The 22432-nt window shown below is 47.2% G+C and overlaps 1 protein-coding gene across 3 annotated transcripts in view; it reads left to right on the forward strand.

The window, feature by feature from the left end:
* The window catches only part of TLN1 (talin 1), a 687540-nt gene that overhangs the window by 465450 nt on the left and 199658 nt on the right, over positions 1-22432 (forward strand). For all 3 annotated transcript variants that reach the window (XM_069205713.1, XM_069205712.1, XM_069205714.1), the window contains 4 exons: positions 9915-10031; positions 12994-13179; positions 14502-14609; positions 19918-20023. In XM_069205713.1, the coding sequence (XP_069061814.1) occupies positions 9915-10031; positions 12994-13179; positions 14502-14609; positions 19918-20023 (517 nt within the window). The remainder of the gene's footprint in view (positions 1-9914; positions 10032-12993; positions 13180-14501; positions 14610-19917; positions 20024-22432) is intronic.

A 22432-nucleotide genomic window follows, 5' to 3' on the forward strand; every position in this document is an offset into this window, starting at 1 on the left:
AAGTAGGGCAATAACGCCAAGGGTGGAAAAGAAGTATAAGGCACCTCCTACAGACCCTGTTTTCATCACCACACAGCTGCCACCAGATTCCGTCGTAGTAGGAGCAGCTCGGAAAAGAGCCAACTCCCACACATCTGGGGATGCACCACCCCCAGATAAAGAGAGCCGCAAGTTCGATGCAGCTGGGAAAAGAGTCGCAGTACAAGCTGCAAACCAGTGGCGCATCGCTAACTCTCAAGCACTACTTGCGCGCTATGACAGAGCCCATTGGGATGAGATGCAACACCTCATCGAGCATCTTCCCAAGGAACTACAAAAGAGGGCAAAGCAGGTGGTTAAGGAAGGGCAGAACATATCAAATAACCAGATACGTTCTTCTATGGACGCAGCAGACACAGCTGCAAGAACAATTAATACATCTGTGACCATTAGAAGGCACGCATGGCTAAGAACGTTCAAACCAGAGATACAGCAGGCAGTGCTCAATATGCCATTCAACGAAAAACAACTGTTCGGACCAGAAGTGGACACGGCAATCGAAAAACTTAAAAAAGACACTGACACTGCTAAAGCCATGGGCGCACTCTACTCCCCGCAGAGCAGAGGAACCTACAGCACCTTCCGCAAGACACCCTTTAGAGGGGGGTTTCGGGGTCAGGCCACACAAGCCAGCACCTCACAGGCCACACTGTCCAGCTTCCAGGGACAGTACAGGGGAGGCTTTCGGGGCCAATACAGAGGAGGGCAATTCCCTAGGAATAGGGGAAAATTTCAAAGCCCCAAAACCCCTACAACCAAGCAGTGACTCAGATGTCACTCACCCCCTCCACACAACACCAGTGGGGGGAAGAATAGGTCATTATTACCAAGCATGGGAGGAAATCACTACAGACACTTGGGTTCTAGCAATTATCCAACATGGTTATTGCATAGAATTCCTACAATTCCCTCCAAACATACCACCAAAAGCACAGAATTTATCAAAACAACATTCCAAACTCCTGGAAATAGAAGTTCAAGCATTATTGCAAAAGAATGCAATCGAATTAGTACCAAACACACAAACAAACACAGGAGTCTATTCACTGTACTTCTTAATACCAAAAAAGGACAAAACACTGAGACCAATCCTAGACCTCAGAATACTAAACACCTACATCAAATCAGACCACTTTCACATGGTCACACTACAAGAAGTGTTACCATTGCTAAAACGACAGGACTACATGACGACCTTAGACCTCAAAGACGCGTATTTCCATATACCAATACATCAATCGCACAGAAAATACCTACGGTTCGTATTCAAAGGAATACATTACCAATTCAAAGTATTGCCTTTTGGTTTAACAACCGCACCAAGAGTCTTTACAAAATGTCTAGCAGTAGTGGCTGCACACATCAGAAGGCAGCAAATACATGTATTCCCGTATCTGGACGACTGGCTAATCTAAACCAATTCACTAACAAAGTGCTTACAACACACAAATCAAATCATACAAACCCTTTACAAACTAGGGTTCCCCGTCAACTTTGCAAAATCCAACATTTTGCCTTGCAAAGTACAACAATACCTGGGAGCCATAATAGACACAACAAAAGGAGTAGCCACTCCAAGTCCACAAAGAATTCAAAATTTCAACAACATCATACAACGCATGTATCCAACACAAACAATACAAGCAAAGATGATATTACAACTCCTAGGCATGATGTCTTCATGCATAGCCATTGTCCCGAACGCAAGACTACACATGAGGCCCTTACAACTGTGCCTAGCATCACAATGGTCACAAGCACAGGGTCACCTTCTAGATCTGGTGTTAATAGACCGCCAAACTTACCTCTCGCTTCTATGGTGGAACAGTATAAATTTAAACAAAGGGCGGCCATTCCAAGACCCAGTGCCACAATGCGTAATAACAACAGATGCTTCCATGACAGGGTGGGGAGCACACCTCGATCAACACAGTATACAAGGACAATGGAACGTACATCAAACAAAACTGCATATAAATCACCTAGAAATGCTAGCAGTTTTTCAAGCATTAAGGGCTTTCCAACCAATTATAACTCACAAATACATTCTTGTCAAAACAGACAACATGACAAAAATGTATTATCTAAACAAACGGGGGGGACACACTCAACGCAGTTGAGCCTTCTAGCACAGAAGATATGGCGATGGGCAATTCACAACCACATTCGCCTAATAGCGCAGTTTATTCCAGGGATCCAGAATCAACTTGCAGACAATCTCTCTCGAGATCACCAACAGGTCCACGAATGGGAAATTCACCCCCAAATTCTAAACACTTACTTCAGACTCTGGGGAACACCTCAAATAGACTTGTTTGCAACAAGAGAGAACGCAAAATGCCAAAACTTCGCATCCAGATACCCACACAGGCAGTCCCAAGGCAATGCCCTATGGATGAACTGGTCAGGGATATTTACCTACGCTTTTCCTCCTCTCCCTCTCCTTCCTTATCTGGTAAACAAATTGAGTCAAAACAAACTCAAACTCATTTTAATAGCACCAACTTGGGCAAGGCAACCCTGGTACACAACACTGCTAGACCTATCAGTAGTACCCCACATCAAATTGCCCAACAGGCCGGATCTGTTAACACAACACAACCAACAGATCAGACATCCAGATCCAGCATCGCTGAATCTAGCAATCTGGCTCCTGAAATCCTAGAATTCGGACACTTACAACTTACCCAAGAATGTATGGACGTCATAAAGCAAGCCAGAAGGCCGTCCACTAGGCACTGCTATGCAAGTAAATGGAAGAGGTTTGTCTGCTACTGCCATCATAATCAGATCCAACCTTTACACGCAACTCCAAAGGACGTAGTGGGTTACTTGCTTCACTTACAAAAATCTAACCTAGCCTTCTCTTCCATTAAAATACACCTTGCGGCAATATCTGCATACCTGCAGACTACCTATTCAACTTCCCTATATAGGATACCAGTCATTAAAGCATTCATGGAAGGCCTTAAAATAATTATACCACCAAGAACACCACCTGTTCCTTCATGGAACTTGAATGTTGTCTTAACAAGACTCATGGGTCCACCTTTTGAACCCATGCACTCTTGCGAAATACAGTTCCTAACCTGGAAGGTTGCATTTCTCATCGCCATTACATCTCTAAGAAGAGTAAGCGAAATTCAGGCGTTTACAATACAAGAACCTTTTATACAATTACACAAAAATAAAGTCGTCCTAAGGACTAATCCTACATTTTTACCAAAGGTTATTTCACCGTTCCACCTAAATCAAACAGTGGAACTACCAGTGTTCTTCCCACAGCCAGATTCCGTAGCTGAGAGGGCACTACATACATTAGATGTCAAAAGAGCATTAATGTACTACATTGACAGAACGAAAAACATCAGAAAGACTAAACAACTATTTATTGCATTCCAAAAACCTCATGCAGGAAACCCAATATCAAAACAAGGTATAGCCAGATGGATAGTTAAATGCATCCAAATCTGCCACCTTAAAGCAAAACGACAACTGCCCATTACACCAAGGGCACACTCAACCAGAAAGAAAGGTGCTACCATGGCCTTTCTAGGAAACATCCCAATGCAAGAGATATGTAAGGCAGCCACATGGTCTACGCCTCACACATTCACCAAGCACTACTGTGTAGACGTGTTATCCGCACAGCAAGCCACAGTAGGTCAAGCCGTGTTAAGAACATTATTTCAAACCACTTCCATTCCTACAGGCTGAGCCTCCGCTTTTGGGGAGATAACTGCTTACTAGTCTATGCAGAACATGTGTATCTACAGCGACAGATGCCATCGAACTGAAAATGTCACTTACCCAGTGTACATCTGTTCGTGGCATCAGTCGCTGGAGATTCACATGTGCCCACCCGCCTCCCCGGGAGCCTGTAGCAGTTTGGAAGTTAGCTTCAACTTTGTACATTTGTATATATATTATTTTAACCTTAAATAGGTACATACTTAGTCACTCCATTGCATGGGCACTATTACTACAACACAACTCCTACCTCACCATCTGCGGGGAAAACAATCGAAGATGAAGTCGACGCCCATGCGCAATGGAGACAGAAGGAGGAGTCACTCGGTCCCGTGACTCGAAAGACTTCTTCGAAGAAAAACAACTTGTAACACTCCGACCCAACACCAGATGGCGAGCTATTGCAGAACATGCGAATCTACTGCGACTGATGCCACGAACAGATGTACACTGGGTAAGTGACATTTTCATTTCTTAGTTTATTTTAAGAACACACAAAATGCAAGGTACTTCACATAGGTAGGTTAGTAACTTTGAATAAAAGAAATATCATATACAGTCTTTGTTAAAATGTCAACAGTTCCTGGGGGAGGTAAGTAAAGGTTAGATTGTGAGGTAAGTAAGACACTTACAAGTCTCAGTTCCTGGGCATAGGCAGCCCACCATTGGGGGTTCAAGGCAACCCCAAAGTTACCACACCAGCAGCTCAGGGCCGGTCAGGTGCAGAGGTCAAAGAGGAGCCCAAAACAGATAGGCGCCTATGAACAAGAGGGATGCTCCGGTTCCAGTCTGCCAGCAGGTAAGTACCCGTGTCCTCGGAGGGCAGACCAGGGGGGTTTTGTAGAGCACTGAGGGGGACACAAGTAGGCACACAAAATACACCCTCAGCGGCACAGGGGCGGCCGGGTGCAGTGTGCAAAGCAGGCGTCGGGTTGGTAGTAGAAATCAATGGAGGGACCCGGGGGTCACTCTAGCGGGGGGCATTGGGGGGCTTCGCGGGCCAGCCACCGTCTGGGCTACGCAGAGGGTCGCCTTGGTGGGCACTCCTGCACTGAAGTTCGGTTCCTTCTGGTCCTGGGGGCTGCAGGTGCAGTGCTTGGTCCAAGCGTCGGGTTCCTTGTTACAGGCAATCGTGGTCGTGGGGCCTCTGGATTCTCTCTTCATGCGCCGCTGTGGGGGCCCAAGGGGGTCGTCTCGGGCTAATCACGAGGTCGCAGTCGCCTGTGAGTCCTCCCTGTGGTGTTGGTTCTCTGGAGCTCGAGCTGGGTGCAGAGGGTGAAGTTTCACACTTCCGGCGGGAAGAGTGAAGTCTTTAAAAGATGCAAGAAAGTTGCAAAGTTGTTGCTGGATTTGAGCAGAGCCGCTGTTCATGGGAATTTCTTGGTCCTTTGGTTCAGGGCAGTCCTCTGAGGCTTCAGAGGTCGCTGGTCCCTGTCGAATGCGTCGCTGTTGGAGGTTTCTTCGAGTCAGGTGACAGGCCGGTAGGGTTGGGGCCAAAGCAGTTGTTGTCTCCGTAGTCTCAGCAGGGCTTTCAGGTCAGCAGTCCTTCTTCTTGTTCACATTGCAGGAATCTGATTTCCTGGGTTCTGGGGTGCCCCTAAATACAAAATTTAGGGGGTGTTTAGGTATGGGGGGCAGTAGCCAGTATCTACTGTCCTGGAGGGTGGCTACACCCTCTTTGTGCCTCCTCCGTGAGGGGAGGGGGGCACATCCCTAATCCTTTTGGGGGAAAACTCCAATCTCAAGATGGCGGATTTCTAAAGGTAGGGGTCACCTCAGCTCAGGACACCTTAGGGGCTGTCCTGACTGGTGGGTGACTCCTCCTTGTTTTTCTCATTATCTCCTCCAACCTTGCTGCCAAAAGTGTGGGCAGTGACCGGAGGGGCGGGCATCTTCACTAGCTGGGATGCACTGGGTTGCTGTAACAAAAGGCATGAGCCCTTGAGGCTAACTGCCAGGTGTTACAGTTCATGCAGGGGGAGGTGAGAAGCACCTCCACCCAGCACAGGCTTTGTTCCTGGTCACAGAGTGACAAAGGCACTCTCCCCATGTGGCCAGCAATTCGTCTGGTTGTGGCAGGCTGGCAGAAACTGGTCAGCCTAGCACTAGGAGTCGGACTGGTATTCAGGGGGCATCCCTAAGATGCCCTTTGGGTGCATTTTAAAATAAATTCCACACTGGCATCAGTGTGCATTTATTGTGCTGAGAAGTTTGATACCAAACTTCCCAGATTTCAGTGTAGCCATTATGGAACTGTGGAGTTCGTATTTGACAAACTCCCAGACCACATACTCTTTATGGCTACCCTGCACTTACAATGTCTAAGGTTTTGCTTAGGCACTTTAGGGGCATAGTGCTTATGCACATATGCCCTCACCTGTGGTATAGTGCACCCTGCCTTAGGGCTGTAAGGCCTGCTAGAGGGGTGACTTACCTATGCCACAGGCAATGTGAGGTTGGCATGGCACCCTGAGGGGAGTGCCATGTCGACTTAGTCATTTTCTCTCCACCAGCACACACAAGCTGTGAGGCAGTGTGCAAGTGCTGAGTGAGGGGTCCCCAGGGTGGCATAAGACATGCTGCAGCCCTTAGAGACCTTCCCTGGCATCAGGGCCCTTGGTACCAGGGGTACCATTTACAAGGGACTTATCTGGGTGCCGGAGCTGTGCCAATTGTGGAAGCAAAGGTAAAGTTTAGGGAAAGAACACTGGTGCTGGGGCCTGGTTAGCAGGCCTCACCACACTTTCAATCATAACTGGCATCAGCAAAAGGCAAAACATCAGGGGGTAACCATGCCAAGGAGGCATTTCCTTACAGCAGCCAAAAGACTGAGGAGTTCTGTAGGAAGCTGGCCTGATGTGTGGTGGGTACCTATGGTACTTATACCAGGTCCAGTTTTCCCTTATTAGTGTATTGTAGTCAGTGTCTAGAAGCCAGGCTGTCTAGAGGTAGCTGTGGATGAGCAGCCAAGGCTTATCTAAGAGGCATGCAGAGCTTATGCAATGCCACTGTAGTCACACACATGAAAGAAACTACTCTGTGTTACAAACATAACAGTACTTTATTTTTGGAACACAATACCACAGAATACTAGAAGGGTAACCCACTAAACATATACCCTAGTAATCAGAAACAGTCATAGAAAAGGTTAGAAAACAGTGCAAATAGTAAAAGCCAATAGTGACCCTCGGGAGAGCACAAGCCATATACTAAAACAATGAAATGCGAACACAGGAGCCCAACCTATGTAAGTAAAATATGTAGAGGGGAGCTGGGTTTACCAGAAAACCAGAGGTAACACAGTACCCCACAGCGACCAGGAATGCAGGAGTAAATCACTGGAATTTCCCCAGACCACCCAAAAGGAGGGAAAAAAGAAAAAGATGACACCCAGAGAAGACTGCAAGAAAACCAGCGGTGGATTCCTGAAGAAAGAAGACCTGTGGAGAGAAGGGACCAAGTCCAAGAGTCACAGTGGAGTCCAGGAGGAGTAGGAGCTACTACTCACCAAACTGTAGTTGGCCGACTGTGATGAAGAACAGGTCAGCACTGCGGCCCTGGAGCAGGAGAAGAATTCCTGATGGATGCCGTTAATGTCCAACGCTAGAAGGAAGATTGCAGACAGGTGTCTGTGCAGGAATTCCACCAACAAGCCTTGGCAAAGGCAAACTTGCAGTTCATGGAAAAGTGTTGCTGCCAGGTACTAGCAAGGCCTAGGAGGACTCAACCCAGGAGGGGGAGCCACAGGGGACCCTCAGCGTCGCAGAGAGGCCATAGGAACAGAGGTAGCACCCATAGTAATCCCACAGGACGGGGACTCAGGAGTTGCAGAAGGAGCCCACTCAGCACTATAAAAGAGGATCCCACGCCGCTTGAGAACCACAAAGGAGGCTGTGCTTTACAGGATGGAGTGCTGGAGTCCGGAGCTACATGCTGCCTGAAGATCCCTTGGAGGAGATGCAAACAAGCCTTTGCAGCTGCTAGAGATGCAGTGCACAGGGGTACTGTCCTGCGTGGGAAGGCAAAAGCTTACCTCCACCAAAGTTGGACAGCTGGCAGAGAGGCCCAAGGGGACTACTTTGGACCACCTCCCTTGATGCAGGATCCATGCAGCTTAAGATGAGGGGAGATCCTCGCAGCTGGTCGTCGCTTGTTGTAGGTGCCTGCAGTTGCAGGGGAGGGACTCCTTCACTCCAAGGGAAATTCTTCCTTCTTCTTGTGCAGGCTGAAGAGTTACAGTCTTCTGAGGATGCACGCCCGGGGAAATGTTGCAAAGCTGTCAGGAGACGTGGAAACAAAGTTGCAGAAGAGTCTTCTTTGTTGTAGCAGCGTTGTCGGCTCCTGGCGGTTCCAGTCGCAGTTCCAGTGGCCATAAGCCAAGGTGGAGTATGCAGAGGAATCCTGCTGGAATCTTCCAAGCCGAATCTGAGGACCCACCCAAGAGAGACCCTAAATAGCACTGAAAATGGGGATTGGTCACCTAACCAGGTAAGCACCTATCAGAAGGGGGCTCTGATGTCATCGGCCTGGCCATCCAGATGCTCCCAGAGTTCCCTGCCAACCTTGGAAACAAGATGGCAAAACCCATGGACCCTCTGGAGGAGCTCTGAGCACCACCCCTGGGGTGGTGATGGACAGGGGAGTGGTCACTCCTCTTTGCATTATCCAGTTTTGCGCCAGAGCAGGGACTGGGGGTCCCTGAACCAGTGTGGACTGGTTTATGCACAGAGAACACCAAATGTGCCGTTCAAAGCAAACCAGTAGCTTGGGGAGGCTACCCCTCCCAAGCCAGTCACACCTATTACCAAAGGGAGAGGGTGTTACCTCCTGCTCTCATAGGAAATCTTGTGTTCTGCCTTCCTGGGCTTGATCAGATCAAGCGGCAGGAGGGCAGAAACCTGTCTGAGGGGTGGCAGCGGCTGGACTGCCCGTAAAACCCTGTAAGACTGGTGATAGCAATGCTGGGGGTCCTCTAAGGAGCCCCCAGATTGCATTGAATCATACTTCCAATACTAACAACAGTACTGAGGTATGATTCTGACATTTTTTATATCAAACATAGCTAGATTCTGGGTTACGATTATGTAGGGGTACTTTTGCTCTTGCAGCCTCTGGGCTGAGAGGGCCTACCATATGGGTGACTTACAGGTACCTGATGCAGTGACCTGTAGTGAAAACGGGTGTATGCACCCGGTTCACGCAGACTGCAATGACAGGCCTGCAGAATCCTTTGTATGGGTTCCCTATCGGTGGCAGAATAACTGCTGCAGCCCAAAGAGATCCCCTGGAACCCCAATGCCATGGGTAGCTAGGTACCATATAGTAGGGACTTACATGGGGGGGACCAGTATGTCAATTGTGGTAAGAAAAAGGTACAATTAAGAGGAGAGAGCAAAACTACTGGGGTCCTGGTTAGCAGAATCGCAGTAGACACAGTCAAACACACTGACAACAGGCAGTGAATGGGGACAACCATGCCAAGAAAGAGGGTTCTTTTGTACAAGTTCCATGGCGGCAGTGTTATCTTGATACCAAGTCAGCCTTAATGTGTCATGGGTGAGAGCTAGAGCCATCTCCATCCAGTGGCAAGGATGGAATCCAAACAGCCAAAGATCCAGGTGTTAGGTATCCTCTGGGTGCTTGGTTAGCAGGTTTGCTGCAACACACTCAGTGCGTTTACCAAGGGCAGGCAGTACAGTGATGATTCTGTGATTTTCTTGAGCCGTCCAGTCCACGTTATCCTTTTTCAGTAGAGTGTGACTTCCCCTGCCTTCCACTCAGTGGGGAGCACTCCAGAAGGGACACATCAGTGTGTGCTTTGGACAAGCATATGTCCTGTTTTCGTAGCATCTGTTGGTGTGTCGAGGGTTGGTGTTGTGTGGGTATTTCAGATGGTGATGGGTCTCTAGAGGATCTCGTGTGTGTGTACCTCAGGACATACCCACTACCTCATTCCTACATTGGATAACATCCTATTCTACATGGGGTTTCTAGAAGAGGGTGTTTGTTGTGTGCTTGTGTGTTTATGGTGTTCACTGAAGGTTTTTGAAGTGTTTCCACCATTGTCACATACACTGTCCGATAGAGGCTGTACTTCACTTAGGTTTCCTGACTCTCCTCTGTAGGTGATGGTGACGAATGTGACATCACTACTAAAGACCGTAAAGGCTGTTGAGGATGAAGCGACAAAGGGCACTCGGGCGCTGGAATCCACCATTGAGCACATCCGCCAGGAGCTAGCTGTAAGTATAACCTCCCACAGCACCCTCTCCCCCTTCTTCACGTGGACCTTGTGCTCGTCAGTCAGCTCACACAATATTTTGCTATTTCCCATCTATATTAGTCAAAATGTGCAGGGAGAATTCTCCCAGAGCAAGAATTCAGAGTTTAACAAGTTTTAGCACCGTTAATCAATTACAATGTAGGATTTTGTCTTTTTTGCCAAAGAGTTACCTACTTAAACTGTAATTTCTATAAAAATACAGATCCTTTTGGTTTGGCAGTGCCTCTAGAATTTTCTTTCTGAGAGGTCAGGACCTTACGTTACTGTCTCTGAAGGTCCCTCCTCCTGTCTGTTTTTCTGGTCCCTTCCATCTGTTGTTAGCAGTCAATCCAAACTCTGTTACAGTGTAAACAATCCCAGCGCTACCCTTTCTGATCCCTTTGCTAACAATGCATCATAAAATATTATCAATTTATTTAGCTCATTTGGACCCTAAGAGGGCACTCAGCTTCTACATCAATCCCACCAAAGATCACCAGGTGGACAATCAGCTCTTTGTGGGGTTCATTGGAGTGGGAAAAAAGGCAAGGCTGTGCAGAAGCGTACCCTCTCGTGCAGAAGCGTACCCTCTCGTGCAGAAGCGTACCATCTTGTGCTGAATTGCGCTGTGCATTAAGATCTGTTGCAGACCGGCAATGAAGTAGCCTCTGGAAGACGTACATGCTCATTCTACCAGGGCCAATGCTTCTACCACTCCTTTAGCACATGGCATCCCTCTCCTAGACATCTGCCAGGCAGCTACATGGGCATCCCTCCGTACATACACAAAGAACTATAGTCTGGACAGCCAAGTCTGCCGGGAAGGGCACTTTGCATGCTTGATCCTGCATGACATTATGGTTTGAGTCCATCCACTTGTCCACTTCCCTTAGCTATTGCTTTGGTATCTATTCAAAAGGATACTAAGAAAAAGTTTCCAGATCTAATCGGACACCTGGACAATATTCAAAAGGTGAGGAATTTGCGGCAAGATAGTCTCCTCTAGAAAGAGTGTTACTGAAGGTAATAACTTGTTGACCCCCACATCCCCCACCCTCCTCCCCCACAACCCCACCATATCCTAATCTGGGAATTCTCATGGATGTTTAAGAACAGCTTTGGCACAAGTTGGCAAGAATGATGCTGCCTTTCCCAGACACAATGGCTAGTGGAACCATTGTTGGGCTTTAGTTAATGCCAGGCCTAATTGTTGTACTGTGTCTATGCTACTCTTGGAGAATGTTATTTAGATCGTGTGCATACCTTTAAAAATGTCTGTTTCTTCCCTGTGGCAAACTTAATAGCATATGGTTCCAGCTGAACAAATGCAGATTTCTAAATGAGGATTGTATCAGTATATAAATCTTTGCATCTTTGTAATTCTTATTTCCTGAAAATGTTGAGATATTGTTTGAGTCAGCCTTTTAGCTTGTGGACCATTTCCTTTCTTTATACTTGTGTGTGAGCGTGGGCATCCTTCATTGATGTCAGATGGATGCCTCAAAAGCCTCTGCATATAGTCCCCATTTTTAGATTCTTTTCTCCACCACTGGTTCTGGAAGCACAGCCAGGAACTGCTCAGTCATTAAAGCAGAAAATCGGGTTTTTTTCAAATAAATAACAAATAAACATTTGGAGAGTTGAGGACAAAATATACAGGTTTGCCGTCGACCAGCAAAGAGGACCAACATGTTTGGAGGTTGTTTCCTCAAGGAGCCAACAATGTGGATCTGGGAGTTAGAGAATGCGAAGGAGCAAAGTTCTTGTAGGTTTTGCCCAAATGCCACCATAAGGTTTCACAAAAAGACTGCAACGAGGTGTTGTGGCAGAGATGCTGAGTTACATCCCAAGACACACTACACAATGGCGCACAGTCTCAGCAGAAGCGCTCATCATTGAAGGACCTGGAGTTGTCCAGTTATGAAGAAAACCATGAGGAAATGGACTTCGCACAGGGAGAAGGCTCTGCGTTGAGGAAGGTAGAAAGCCAACCGGAAAGGACACGGAAAACGATGTTGAAAGATAGAAACTAGTCAGAGGCGCAGGTAGGCTGAGCCAAAGTCTTCAGACTTAAGGTCCTCGGACAGTATCCGGTCGCTGAAGCCACCAGTGGTCACGGGGAGGCAGAAGTATGAGTAACCCCACAGCTTAAAGGTAAGACATAGCGGGTGGTAAACCCTTGGAACTGGCCTAGACTTGAAACGCGATCAACAGCGTGGCAGGGACAAGGACTAGCGAAAAGAGGCATGAACATTGAAAAGCGTGGATACTCCGCGTCAAACAAGAAGCCCGTACATGCATAATAAGGAAGTATAAGGAGTTTGGCTTCTTGAAGGAGTACTGTATTCATTTGAAGTCCCCATCTCGCTCGAGGCCTCTGGTTAACAAGACCTGCTGTTCAGCTGACCTTTTCCATTCCATGTCCTATTGGATAAGATTTTTGTCAATGCAGGCTCTTTCCTTTCATCGTTGCTCGCTTTGATTATTCAGAGATAAACTTCCCCTGCAGTTTGTTTACAATGGGATTTCTGTATAACTGTGACATACTGTGATCTGAATAACCACATCCTTGCTTTCCTTATTTGGCTATAAGCAACAGTGTTTCTAATAATGCTTTATAATTTGTAGCAGATTGTAACTCCTGTTCAGTGGACCTCTACTTTTGATCTGTCTTTTTTCCTATTGTATCAGCTCAGTTCCTCTTTCCTTCTCTGTTTTCCCTCATGGCATGTCACCTGTAAGCTGTGCATAGAGGCCTCTGTCTCCATAGAGCTCTTTCTTTCTCTCCGTAGCATGCCTTACTTCATTTGTCTATTCCAATCACTTCCCTGCTTCCTCACGGTGTAATCATTTCCTTCCGCCTCTGTGCCCTATGTCTTCGCAGCTGCTTCATCTTATCTCCATTTCTTTTTAAATTAACCTCTTTTTTAAATCTTCCATAGGTTTTCTGCTCGCCAGATCCTCCTCCTCAAACATCTACTCCTGAGGATTTCATCCGCATGACGAAGGGAATCACCATGGCAACAGCCAAAGCCGTCGCTGCTGGAAACTCTTGTCGACAAGAAGATGTCATAGCCACAGCTAACTTGAGTCGCAGGGCCATTGCGGACATGCTGCGCGCATGCAAGGTGCGCTGTGTGAATCTTCAGCACTGCATGTATCTGGACTTCTGGTTGGGGCATGTGGATGACATCACCTTGAAGGGGGTATTGCAGGCCGCCATTGCTTGTGGGACCTGGAACTCATGCGCGTAGTTACTAGGCTTTTGCACTAGAGATGTGGGGACAGTATTGGAAGGCTATAGAAAGGCCCTCATCTCTCATTCTCTTTCGCCGTTAAGGTTTGCTGACTGTTATGAGTGCAAGCATGATACTTTTCCAGCTGTAGGTTTGTTGTCTCTACTTGCCATACTCTTTTGAAGTAGGCCTGAATTGCTGAATCCCAGATTGACACAGCGTTGGTTGCAGATAAGGGAGAGGTCTGTTGGGTAATTGGATTCTTTGACTGTTCCATTGTACCACGCAGTGTGGCAAGCTGCTTGATTCAAATGCATCTAGAGGCATCAGAAATCGTTCAGTGAGGCAAGGTTGTGTGAGGAAGGGATTTGCAATAACAGCAACAGTTTAACATCAGTGCCACCCGCACTCGAATCCCTTGTCACTCTCTGGATGGTATTGGCAGTAGTTTTGTGTGGTGGTTCTGAGGATCATAGACTTGTACAAATGCAAACTTGTTAAAGTAACAGGACTCGTTAGCTAGTCAAGGCACCAAAGTATGTCTGTCGAAGGATGTTTCCTCTGTGTGAAGTGTTACCTTTGTGCTCCAATGCAGCTGGTTGCTTCCCACGTATCTGCGTGAGGGCGCTCACCTGCTCTGGCGGACGCACCAAAACATAATTAGTGAAGGAAGAAGTGCAAAACTAGTGCCAAATGCAGTTTCAGAGTTGCTTTGGGAGGCTGCAGCATGAATTAAAGCTCTGAAGAGCCCCTGAGCTGTAGAAGTGTGGAGCAGTTCTCATGTTGCAAAGAGAAGATGGGTGACCTTCCTACATGATGAGTGTGAGAGAGTTGTCAGGCTCTTGTGCAAAACCCTGATCCTGCAGGAGGCCGTATCTCTGGGAGAATGAGATTTCAGTGCAGCAGTGACTTAAATACTGGGATGGCTCAAGTCAGTCGTGCGTGCTCCTTGAGTGATGAGGAACATTCTTTTGTGAGTTGGTCGTCAGGAAGACGTGATGGGTTTTGGTATGTGCTGACTTCAGAAACAGAATGGCAGGAAGTGGGTGATGGTGTGTGCTTTGTGCCTCTGGCAAGGCCCTGAGGTCTGACAGGAGCTCATTGAAGATGAGGCTTTGGTCATGCCGTTTGGGGATTTGCCTGTGACTTGACGCTCAGGCGTAAGGTAAGATCACAAGTGTTGGGATTTGCTGACTCCAGGCTTTGTGTTGCAGGAAGCTGCCTTTCACCCGGAGGTGAGCTCAGACGTGCACCTCCGAGCCCTGCGGTACGGCAAGGAATGTGCCAGCGGTTACCTGGACCTCCTTGAGCACGTGCTGGTGGTGAGTAACTGTGGAGAAGGCAGAGATGCTCTTTCAAAACTGCTCATGTCCCACCAGGGCAAGGTAGACAAAGCTACCGCCTTCCTGTAGGCCCTCATTCCAGTCCCTGCATATCATGGGCCCCTCTCAGACCAGTGAACTAAAGCCATCTAAATATCCACTTTAGAAGAACTCTCCCTCACTCCTGAACCCCAAACCTCACCAAACAATATCCCAGATACTTAACATAGAGCTCTGTGTTGGCACTTAACAAAAATATACATATTTCACTGCTGTGCCATTGCACCACTACAACAGTCATTGTAGGACATGTCCTGAAACTTTCTAACAGTCACCAACAATCGGGTTCTACCCACTACATTGTTGTACCCCTAGGGTTTGAATAGACTCACTAAAGGACGTAGTCTGACTCACTGACTTAGCCTGTAGCCTACGTAAGGTCAGTGGCCTCTTTACCCTGGTGCTCCTCAAGCTTCTCATATTTACTGCACTGTAGTGTGCAGCTCTGTCTTGTGGTAGCACAGGGCATTAGTCTGCCTGGTAGACAGGATGCAGAAGTTGTAGTGCCCCTGGACAGTGTGCACTGTGCCTCCCAGTTTCAGTGCAGGGTTGGGTAGAGTGTATTCAGTACTTAGTGTTTCACAGAGTGCAGTCTTGCATCCCTTCACCCACGCCTGTGTGTTTTATGCAGTATCTATCATTTGTTCAACAAAAAGTTACTCATTTCCCTTCTCACTGTTCTTTTCTGCGCCCTTATTTTATTCTTTCTTCCTTTTCTTCCCAACCTGTAAGCCGGTGAGTAGTCCTGAGCTGTGAGTGGTCGCACGCGGCTTCCTTTTCTCCGCAGCATGAGGCTTTGTGCACAGTGTGTATGTTTCACAGTCCACCTGTTTGGGGCGTGTAGATGGCATTGCCTTGTCATGTACTGGGTGTAGACTTCCAGTGCTGTCATTTTGTTTGCACATTTGCATCCATGCATGAGTATGCAGGTCATTGCGCTGTTGATTGCACAGTAGGGTGCACATCTGACTGCAATGATGAATGTTCTTCATGTCTGTGTGATTGTCCAGATGTGGACCCTGATTTCTGTGGGTAATTGTGCAGATATGGACCCTGATTTCCAAGTCTGTATGATTGTGCAGATACAGAACCTGATTTCTCTGTCTGGGTGATTGTGCAGATACGGGCCTGATTTCCACGTCTGTGTGAATGCGTCTGGATCATATGTGTTGAAATATGATCAACTTGTGTTTTGGCCTGTATGTGGAAGTGCTTGTGAGCATGTCTGGAGTTGCTATTAAGTTTGATTGCTGTTGCCGCTGCAGTGGCGTGTGTGAATGTGTCTACCATTTCATGTACTGTTCTTTCTGTGGTAATGATAGTCTCTCCGTGGTTGGTGTTTAGCGTGTCGTACAGAGTCTGACACAAGCTCCCTCACTGATAAGCCCATTGGCAGACTTAGCAAAGTACTTACCAAGTGTGTAATCAAAACCTCTTGGCATACTTTGTATCACAGTCTGTACACATTCTGTTGTGACCTGTCTGTGACTGTTGTGTGTCTAGATTAGTGTTCATATACGTGCAAAGGCTCTTGTGGTGCATGCCACTTAGTGTTTTGATCCACGGGTGGAGCAGAGCAAGCCTTGTTATGTGGTTTTGGGGGGTAACAGAGGTCTCTTGTGTGCTTCACTGCTTTTCTTCTCTTATCTTTTGCTGCTGGGATGGTGTGCTGTGTGCAGTGCCTCAGTAAGTTCCTAAATCCTATTTATTTTTACCTTCCTTCTGCTTGCAGCATAGCACGTTGAGGCAAAATCATCAATCAATAAGTTACATTAAATGAACAAACATACCATATAGCATCTACATCTCTTAAATCACCTTCTGCTGGACAAGGCTGATGAATGGATTGCGTGGTAGGCAGACTCTGGCACTAAAACGTACGGCTGGCCCTACTCTAGGGTGGTTGTCAATGGTGGGCATTTTCTCCTGATTCCTTACCCTGTGAATTTCCCCAGGCACCAAACTTCTGTAACACTTTTCTCATGCGTTTGTAGGTGATGTTATATGCGGCTTTGTATCTGAGCCATCCCACCACAGATGTGACGTTGGGGCCACTCTGTCAGCACCACTTCAGCGTGCAGATGTGACGTTGGGGCCACTCTATCAGCACCACTTCAGCGTGCCTGTGTCAGGTCCTTTCTTTCTGTAACTGCAGACGTGGATCCTTAGCGTCTGCAACTCTGTCACTTTTGACTGAGATTTTTCCCTCAAAACTTAGTGCAGACAGATTCACCCCCCTAAGGCTACAGGATTTAAACTGTCTTGTGACAGGACCTTACTTTACCCACGCAAGAAGTCAGGTGTAATGTTCTTATGGATGTCCTCAACCCAATCTAGCACAATCCAGCCAGGAACCACTCCTCGAATTTATAAACCCCTGGCGGATATTCTGGTATACACCTGGGCAAAGCCAGGATCTTGCACTCAGTTAATCTTAGGTGAGACTATGACACAGGCCTTTTTCCAGAGATCTGGGCTTCCTGCTGCAACACCCCCACTCCGGAGAGCCAAGTGGTCCAAGCATCTTCTGGTCACTTGGACACCAATCCATGGACTAGAACTCCCCCTGACAGGGACTCTAACAGGATGGAGAAATTCACTTAACAAATGTTCTCCATGGCCAGTGCTGCCATTATGTCTGTAAATACAACAAGCCTCCTGGGCAGAGATATTCGCTTGTAGTATGAGACATAATGGCAGACATCTTGCAAGCTGTTCTAGGCGATATCCTTCTATCTTTAGAGTGGCTGATCTTAGACGGACAAGGTGCAGCGAAATATTCAATAAGATCTGGTCTGGACACTACTGACTGTCTGAGCAGGGAAGTTGATTGCAGCCTTGTGCTTAGGTGCCATGCCTGGATTCACTCCACGGGCTTTGGGTCAGATGTTTAGCAGTCCTTCATGGACATGCTTTTTTATGGCTCTACGCTGTTCAGAGTGAAGGCAAACTTGACCCTTGACCGGGTAAAAGAGAGTAAGTCCACTGTCCGCTCTCTGGGCTTAGCTCCTCTGGTTCGGCGGTTCCCCCAAAAGCAATGCCACCAGGGTGGGCAAACTCAGCCGTTGTTGCATAGCGGATCACAAACGAAAGGTGGTGGCATAGGGTATCTTGCAGCAATAGAGAGAACCCTGGCTCAGTACACAGTGTCAAAACTTATGTGCGTTTCCGTTTCCAAGACAGTCATCTCTTGGAGACACTTCCTGTCAGCATTGGGGTTCTGGACTCCTGTATACCTTTCCACTTCTCCCTTCCCTGCCCAGGGTGCTGAACAAAATCAAGAAAAACTCGTCTCAAGTCATCCTAGTGGCACTGGACTGGGCGTGGAATGTGGGGGACCCGAAATTTCTGCCGATGAGTATCTGACCTCCAATGTGCCTGCCCCTTCGGGAGGATCTCCTGTTGTTGCAGCAGGACTGAGTCTTACACCAAGCCTGCACGTTATCCTTACCTAAGCACAGCCTTTCTGTGGCAGTGTTCAGAGGTTACTCTTTGGCTTTCTTATTTTTACCTGATCAGCCGTCTTTCTTCAGTTGATATGTTGTGATAGGTTTTTTAAAGATGCTGATCCACGTGTTTCCGCCAACATTGTTTGTGATGCCCGCAGTGGGGGCTTCATTTGGTACTCACTTCTCTAATGTGTACGTCCTTCGAAACAATGCACAGTTGTCCTCTTTGCCTATGAACAACGAGGTAGTATTCCATGTTGCCATAACATCGGCCAGGCGAGCAAGTGAACTCCAGGCATTGGTCCTGGTACTGCCAGACACACCTTTCTTTCCCACAAATTAGTCCTCCAGGCAAAAGCTGCATTCCTGCCCAAGGTAGTCAGGCTCTTCCGTAGAGGGCAGTCCATCCTGTTGGCTTTCTATGCGCCTCCTCATCCCTCCGAAGAGTGGCTTCATCGTCTCAAGATTCATCAAGATTGTCCCTGGGCTGGTATAAAAGGGGCCCCGGAGGGCCTGTGCACTCTGCCAGCAAGAGGAAAGGAAGCAGCCACTGTGTTATCACATTGTGTACTACGTGGGTATCTTTCCTCATGCTCACGAAGCACTACTGCCTAGATAGCCAGGTCCGCGAGACGGATGCTTTACCCTATCAGTCATGCTTGAATTCCTGGTCTGAGCCATCTGGGGGAGGTGTACTGCTTTGGTATCTATTCACAGAGTGAGGAATCTGCGGTTAGAAGTCTCTGTCAGAAGAACAAGTTACTTACCTTTGATAGAGCCTTTTCGATATGACACACAGTTTCCCGGTTTACTTTAAAGATGGTATTGTTGGTGGTGGCATCTCCAGTTTGAAGGCCAGAGGTTTTCAGGCAATCTCAGTTCATCCCCCTTTTACAGTTTTCTACCCAGATAAATAACCCTTTACACCTTGCTTCTCTCCCAAGGTGGTACCTACTTTCGAATGAGCAGTGAGGAGTAACTTAAGCATAGACTGGACCTCAGGAATGTGGTATCTTGTTACATCGACTGAACCTGACAGGGCAGAGTGGATAATACAGTTCTTTGCAGGTCTTGCTGAATCTAAGAAGGGCGAGGCAGTGACCTAGTGCACCATTTTGTGTTAGGTCATCCTTTGTAACAAGATCTGCTATGCCCTAGCCAAGAAGCATCCTCCAGATTTCTTACCATCCTCCCTCATCCCCAGGTTAGTTAGTGCCATGGGTAAGATTGCAGGGTCTGTTAAACTGATGTTGTCTCGGCTCCTGTCTTCACATCCTGAAGGGGCGCAGTTTGATACCTCATATTCTCTGATATTGTCAAGTCTGTTTGACAAAGTCAGAGCTGAAGCCACATAGTGCCATGTGGAAAGGTATTCACCAGAAAAGTTTTCCACACAAGTCTGACACCTGGCAGAAACTTCGTAAGGTGAAGAATCTGTAGGAATATTGTGTCCACCTAAAATATTGTTACAGAAGGTAAGTAACTTTTTCATCCCCATAATTCTACACAAATGTCTCCGTAACCTTTCTGCATCACCTGGTTTTCTTACTGTCTAACACCACTGCACTTGTTCTACGGCATAGTTGGGCCTCTGATGAATTTTCATTGCTTTGCAGATGTGTGGTGCATGTTGTATGACCCTACAGGAGCTTTCCCAAGTACCATCCCCTTAGTGTTTCATCTGTGTGATTGAATGATCATGCATGAGCGTTGCTGAAGTGCATACCCTAACGATGCACGTCACTCATCGGCAACATGTCTAGTGACTGCTCCACCGCTGTTACTCTTCCTCTTCACAGATACTGCAAAAGCCGAATCCCGAGCTCAAGCAACAGCTGGCGAGCTACTCCAAGCGCGTGGCAGGTTCTGTCACCGAGCTCATCCAGGCGGCAGAGGCCATGAAAGGTAACCTCTGGGAAGGGTGGCCGAAGCGGAGGGATGTTGGGCACTTGTGGAGATTCTTGAAGACCCCAAGAGTCGTCTGTGAGGATAGTTTCCCCTGAGAATCAGAATGTCCAGTTTTCTCCATAAATATCTCTTTTGATTCTCTGTGTTTCAGTGGTGCCTCTAGGGGGCCTTTGCTTGTATTGCTTTCACTCAGCCAGGAGGAGACTTAGACCATGCTTTGCAAAACTTGGTTTAATATTGTCATACTTCAAAAATGTCACAAAGTCCTTATTTTATTTTTGGTGGCAAATTTGATTACAGTTTTTGGTAACCTATTTTTGAAAGGCCCTCCTTTACCCATCCGCAGCTACCATGGTAAGCACATTTGGCCTCTGCATTCCAGCATATAGAGGTGGTTAGATTTATTGTATTCTGTAAAAGGCATTCATTTCTGTTGAAAATGAACTATTTCAAATTGTAGTTCCAGTAATAGTGCTTAGGGGAACCAAATGCTTACAAGGATACGGACCTTCTTTGCCTCCCAAGCATTGTGGCTTGTATTCTGGGGTCTGTTTATCAGAGTGGAGTACTGCTGATCACATCAGCCTTTCCAGACTCCGTTAGCACTTTCAATACCAGACTTGGTGCCCTTAGCAGAGATGAGTATCAACATGCATGCTGGGTTTTTAGTCTGTGGTACCAGGTTAAATCTTTCCTCTAGTTCCACATCAAGGCAAGAATTCTTGCTCCAAAACCCCACAGTATCTTTTTAGGGAGAGGACGTGTAGGCTGCTTAAAATAGTTTGTAGTATGTCTACTATGTATCTCTTCCAGTCCACACTCCATTCAATAGCTTTGTAGGGCCCTACATGAGTAAATAGGCACCTCTTTATTACCCCCGTCATTGATGCTTGTTGACGGCCCCATAGGTGAGCCCCTGCTAGTTCATTGTGACATCAGTGGCCATGCTTGTGCGGCCTCCTTTGAGACTGTGCCTGGTTGTGGTCCACTTTCTTGTGCTACTTTATTTAGGAAGTGAAATATGATTTCCCAGTACTATTTGTAGCTGGGTGAGGTATGCAGAGCCACCTGTTGGAGAAATTATTTGTGCAAATACATATTTTTTACTCTTAGGACCTTGAGGCTGGCCACAGGAGATCCCCTTGACCCTCAAACTTATCAGGCATTGATATGAAATAATTGCACGGGGCAAACTATGGTCCAAGTTAAAACACGCAGAACTAAATGAAGCCACAAGTGCCAGAGTTTGAAGTACATGAGGGGCACTCTGAGCAAAGCCAGCATAGGTCGGATGCAGCACCCGAGTCTTTAAAGTTATGGTGAAGGTGACCTCATGCAAAACTACCACTGCTTCATGAGCAGGATAGTTCATTGTGTTCATCTGTCCACTGCAAACCAGCACAGCTAGGTCAGAGTATTGAATCCTGCCAGGTCGAACGCAGTTAAGCTTGAGAGGTGGCTTGTGATACCTCCCTTGAAACTCAAAACTAGGACACAGACTCCATATTTTTAGGTCGAGCACGCAAGTTCTTTACCTGTTGTAGGAATTGTGGGCTTTTAACCACGCCCATGACTTTCACCTGTTTTTAGGCTTGCCTTTCAAAAATCCTTTGCCATCATTAGTAAATGATTTGTTTGTCCCTCCTTGAGACGGTTTTGTTACCACGTGGCAGACTGCCCCCTACTACATGGATATTTGCACGATTGTCGATACGTTTGACTGTGAGTGAACTTCTTTTTCTTCTTGTGTCTCCTTCGCGCTCATGGCAGCGATGGAGCTTTAAATCAGCTAACTTATGTCAACTGTTTTATTTTACATTTTCAAAGTCCAGTTAGGAATTTACAACACTAATAGCTCTAACTCAAGCAAACGCGAGACCCGTTGCATTGCAAATGCTTTTTTACTCTGCCATCTGGTTCAGAAGTGTTGTGACTGTTCTCTTACCATTGCACATTGGTCCATCATCTCAACGCTGCATGTGAAGGATGGTTGTGACTATCTGGGCCACCCTGATTTTTCCCTTTTGGATCACCTGTTTTTTGACTTTTTACTATGAGGGAGCCTCACAGATGGGGACTCACCCACCGTAAACTTACAGTAAAATGGACTGCGCGTGTTTACCACTGGTGCCGCCTTGTTAAGCAAAGGCTGCTGTGACGCAGCAAGGGTAGGAGACCCAGGGCTGGTTACACATGATCACGTATGCACCTGTGTGAGGCCTGCGCTGATAGGATTCCTGGCATGCCAGCCTGGCACAGAAGGGACCATGCAGAGTGGGTGGTGACCTGGAGTAGGCCTTATGAGGTGGTGTACATGTGAGAGATAGTAAGTGTGCTTTACTGTTTCCATTGTAGTGACGCATCAGTATATAGGAAAGGCTGGCCTAGGGCGCAACTCCAGTTCCC

Source organism: Pleurodeles waltl, chromosome 1_2, assembly GCF_031143425.1.
Source record: "Pleurodeles waltl isolate 20211129_DDA chromosome 1_2, aPleWal1.hap1.20221129, whole genome shotgun sequence".
In the NCBI taxonomy this organism is placed as follows: domain Eukaryota; kingdom Metazoa; phylum Chordata; class Amphibia; order Caudata; family Salamandridae; genus Pleurodeles; species Pleurodeles waltl.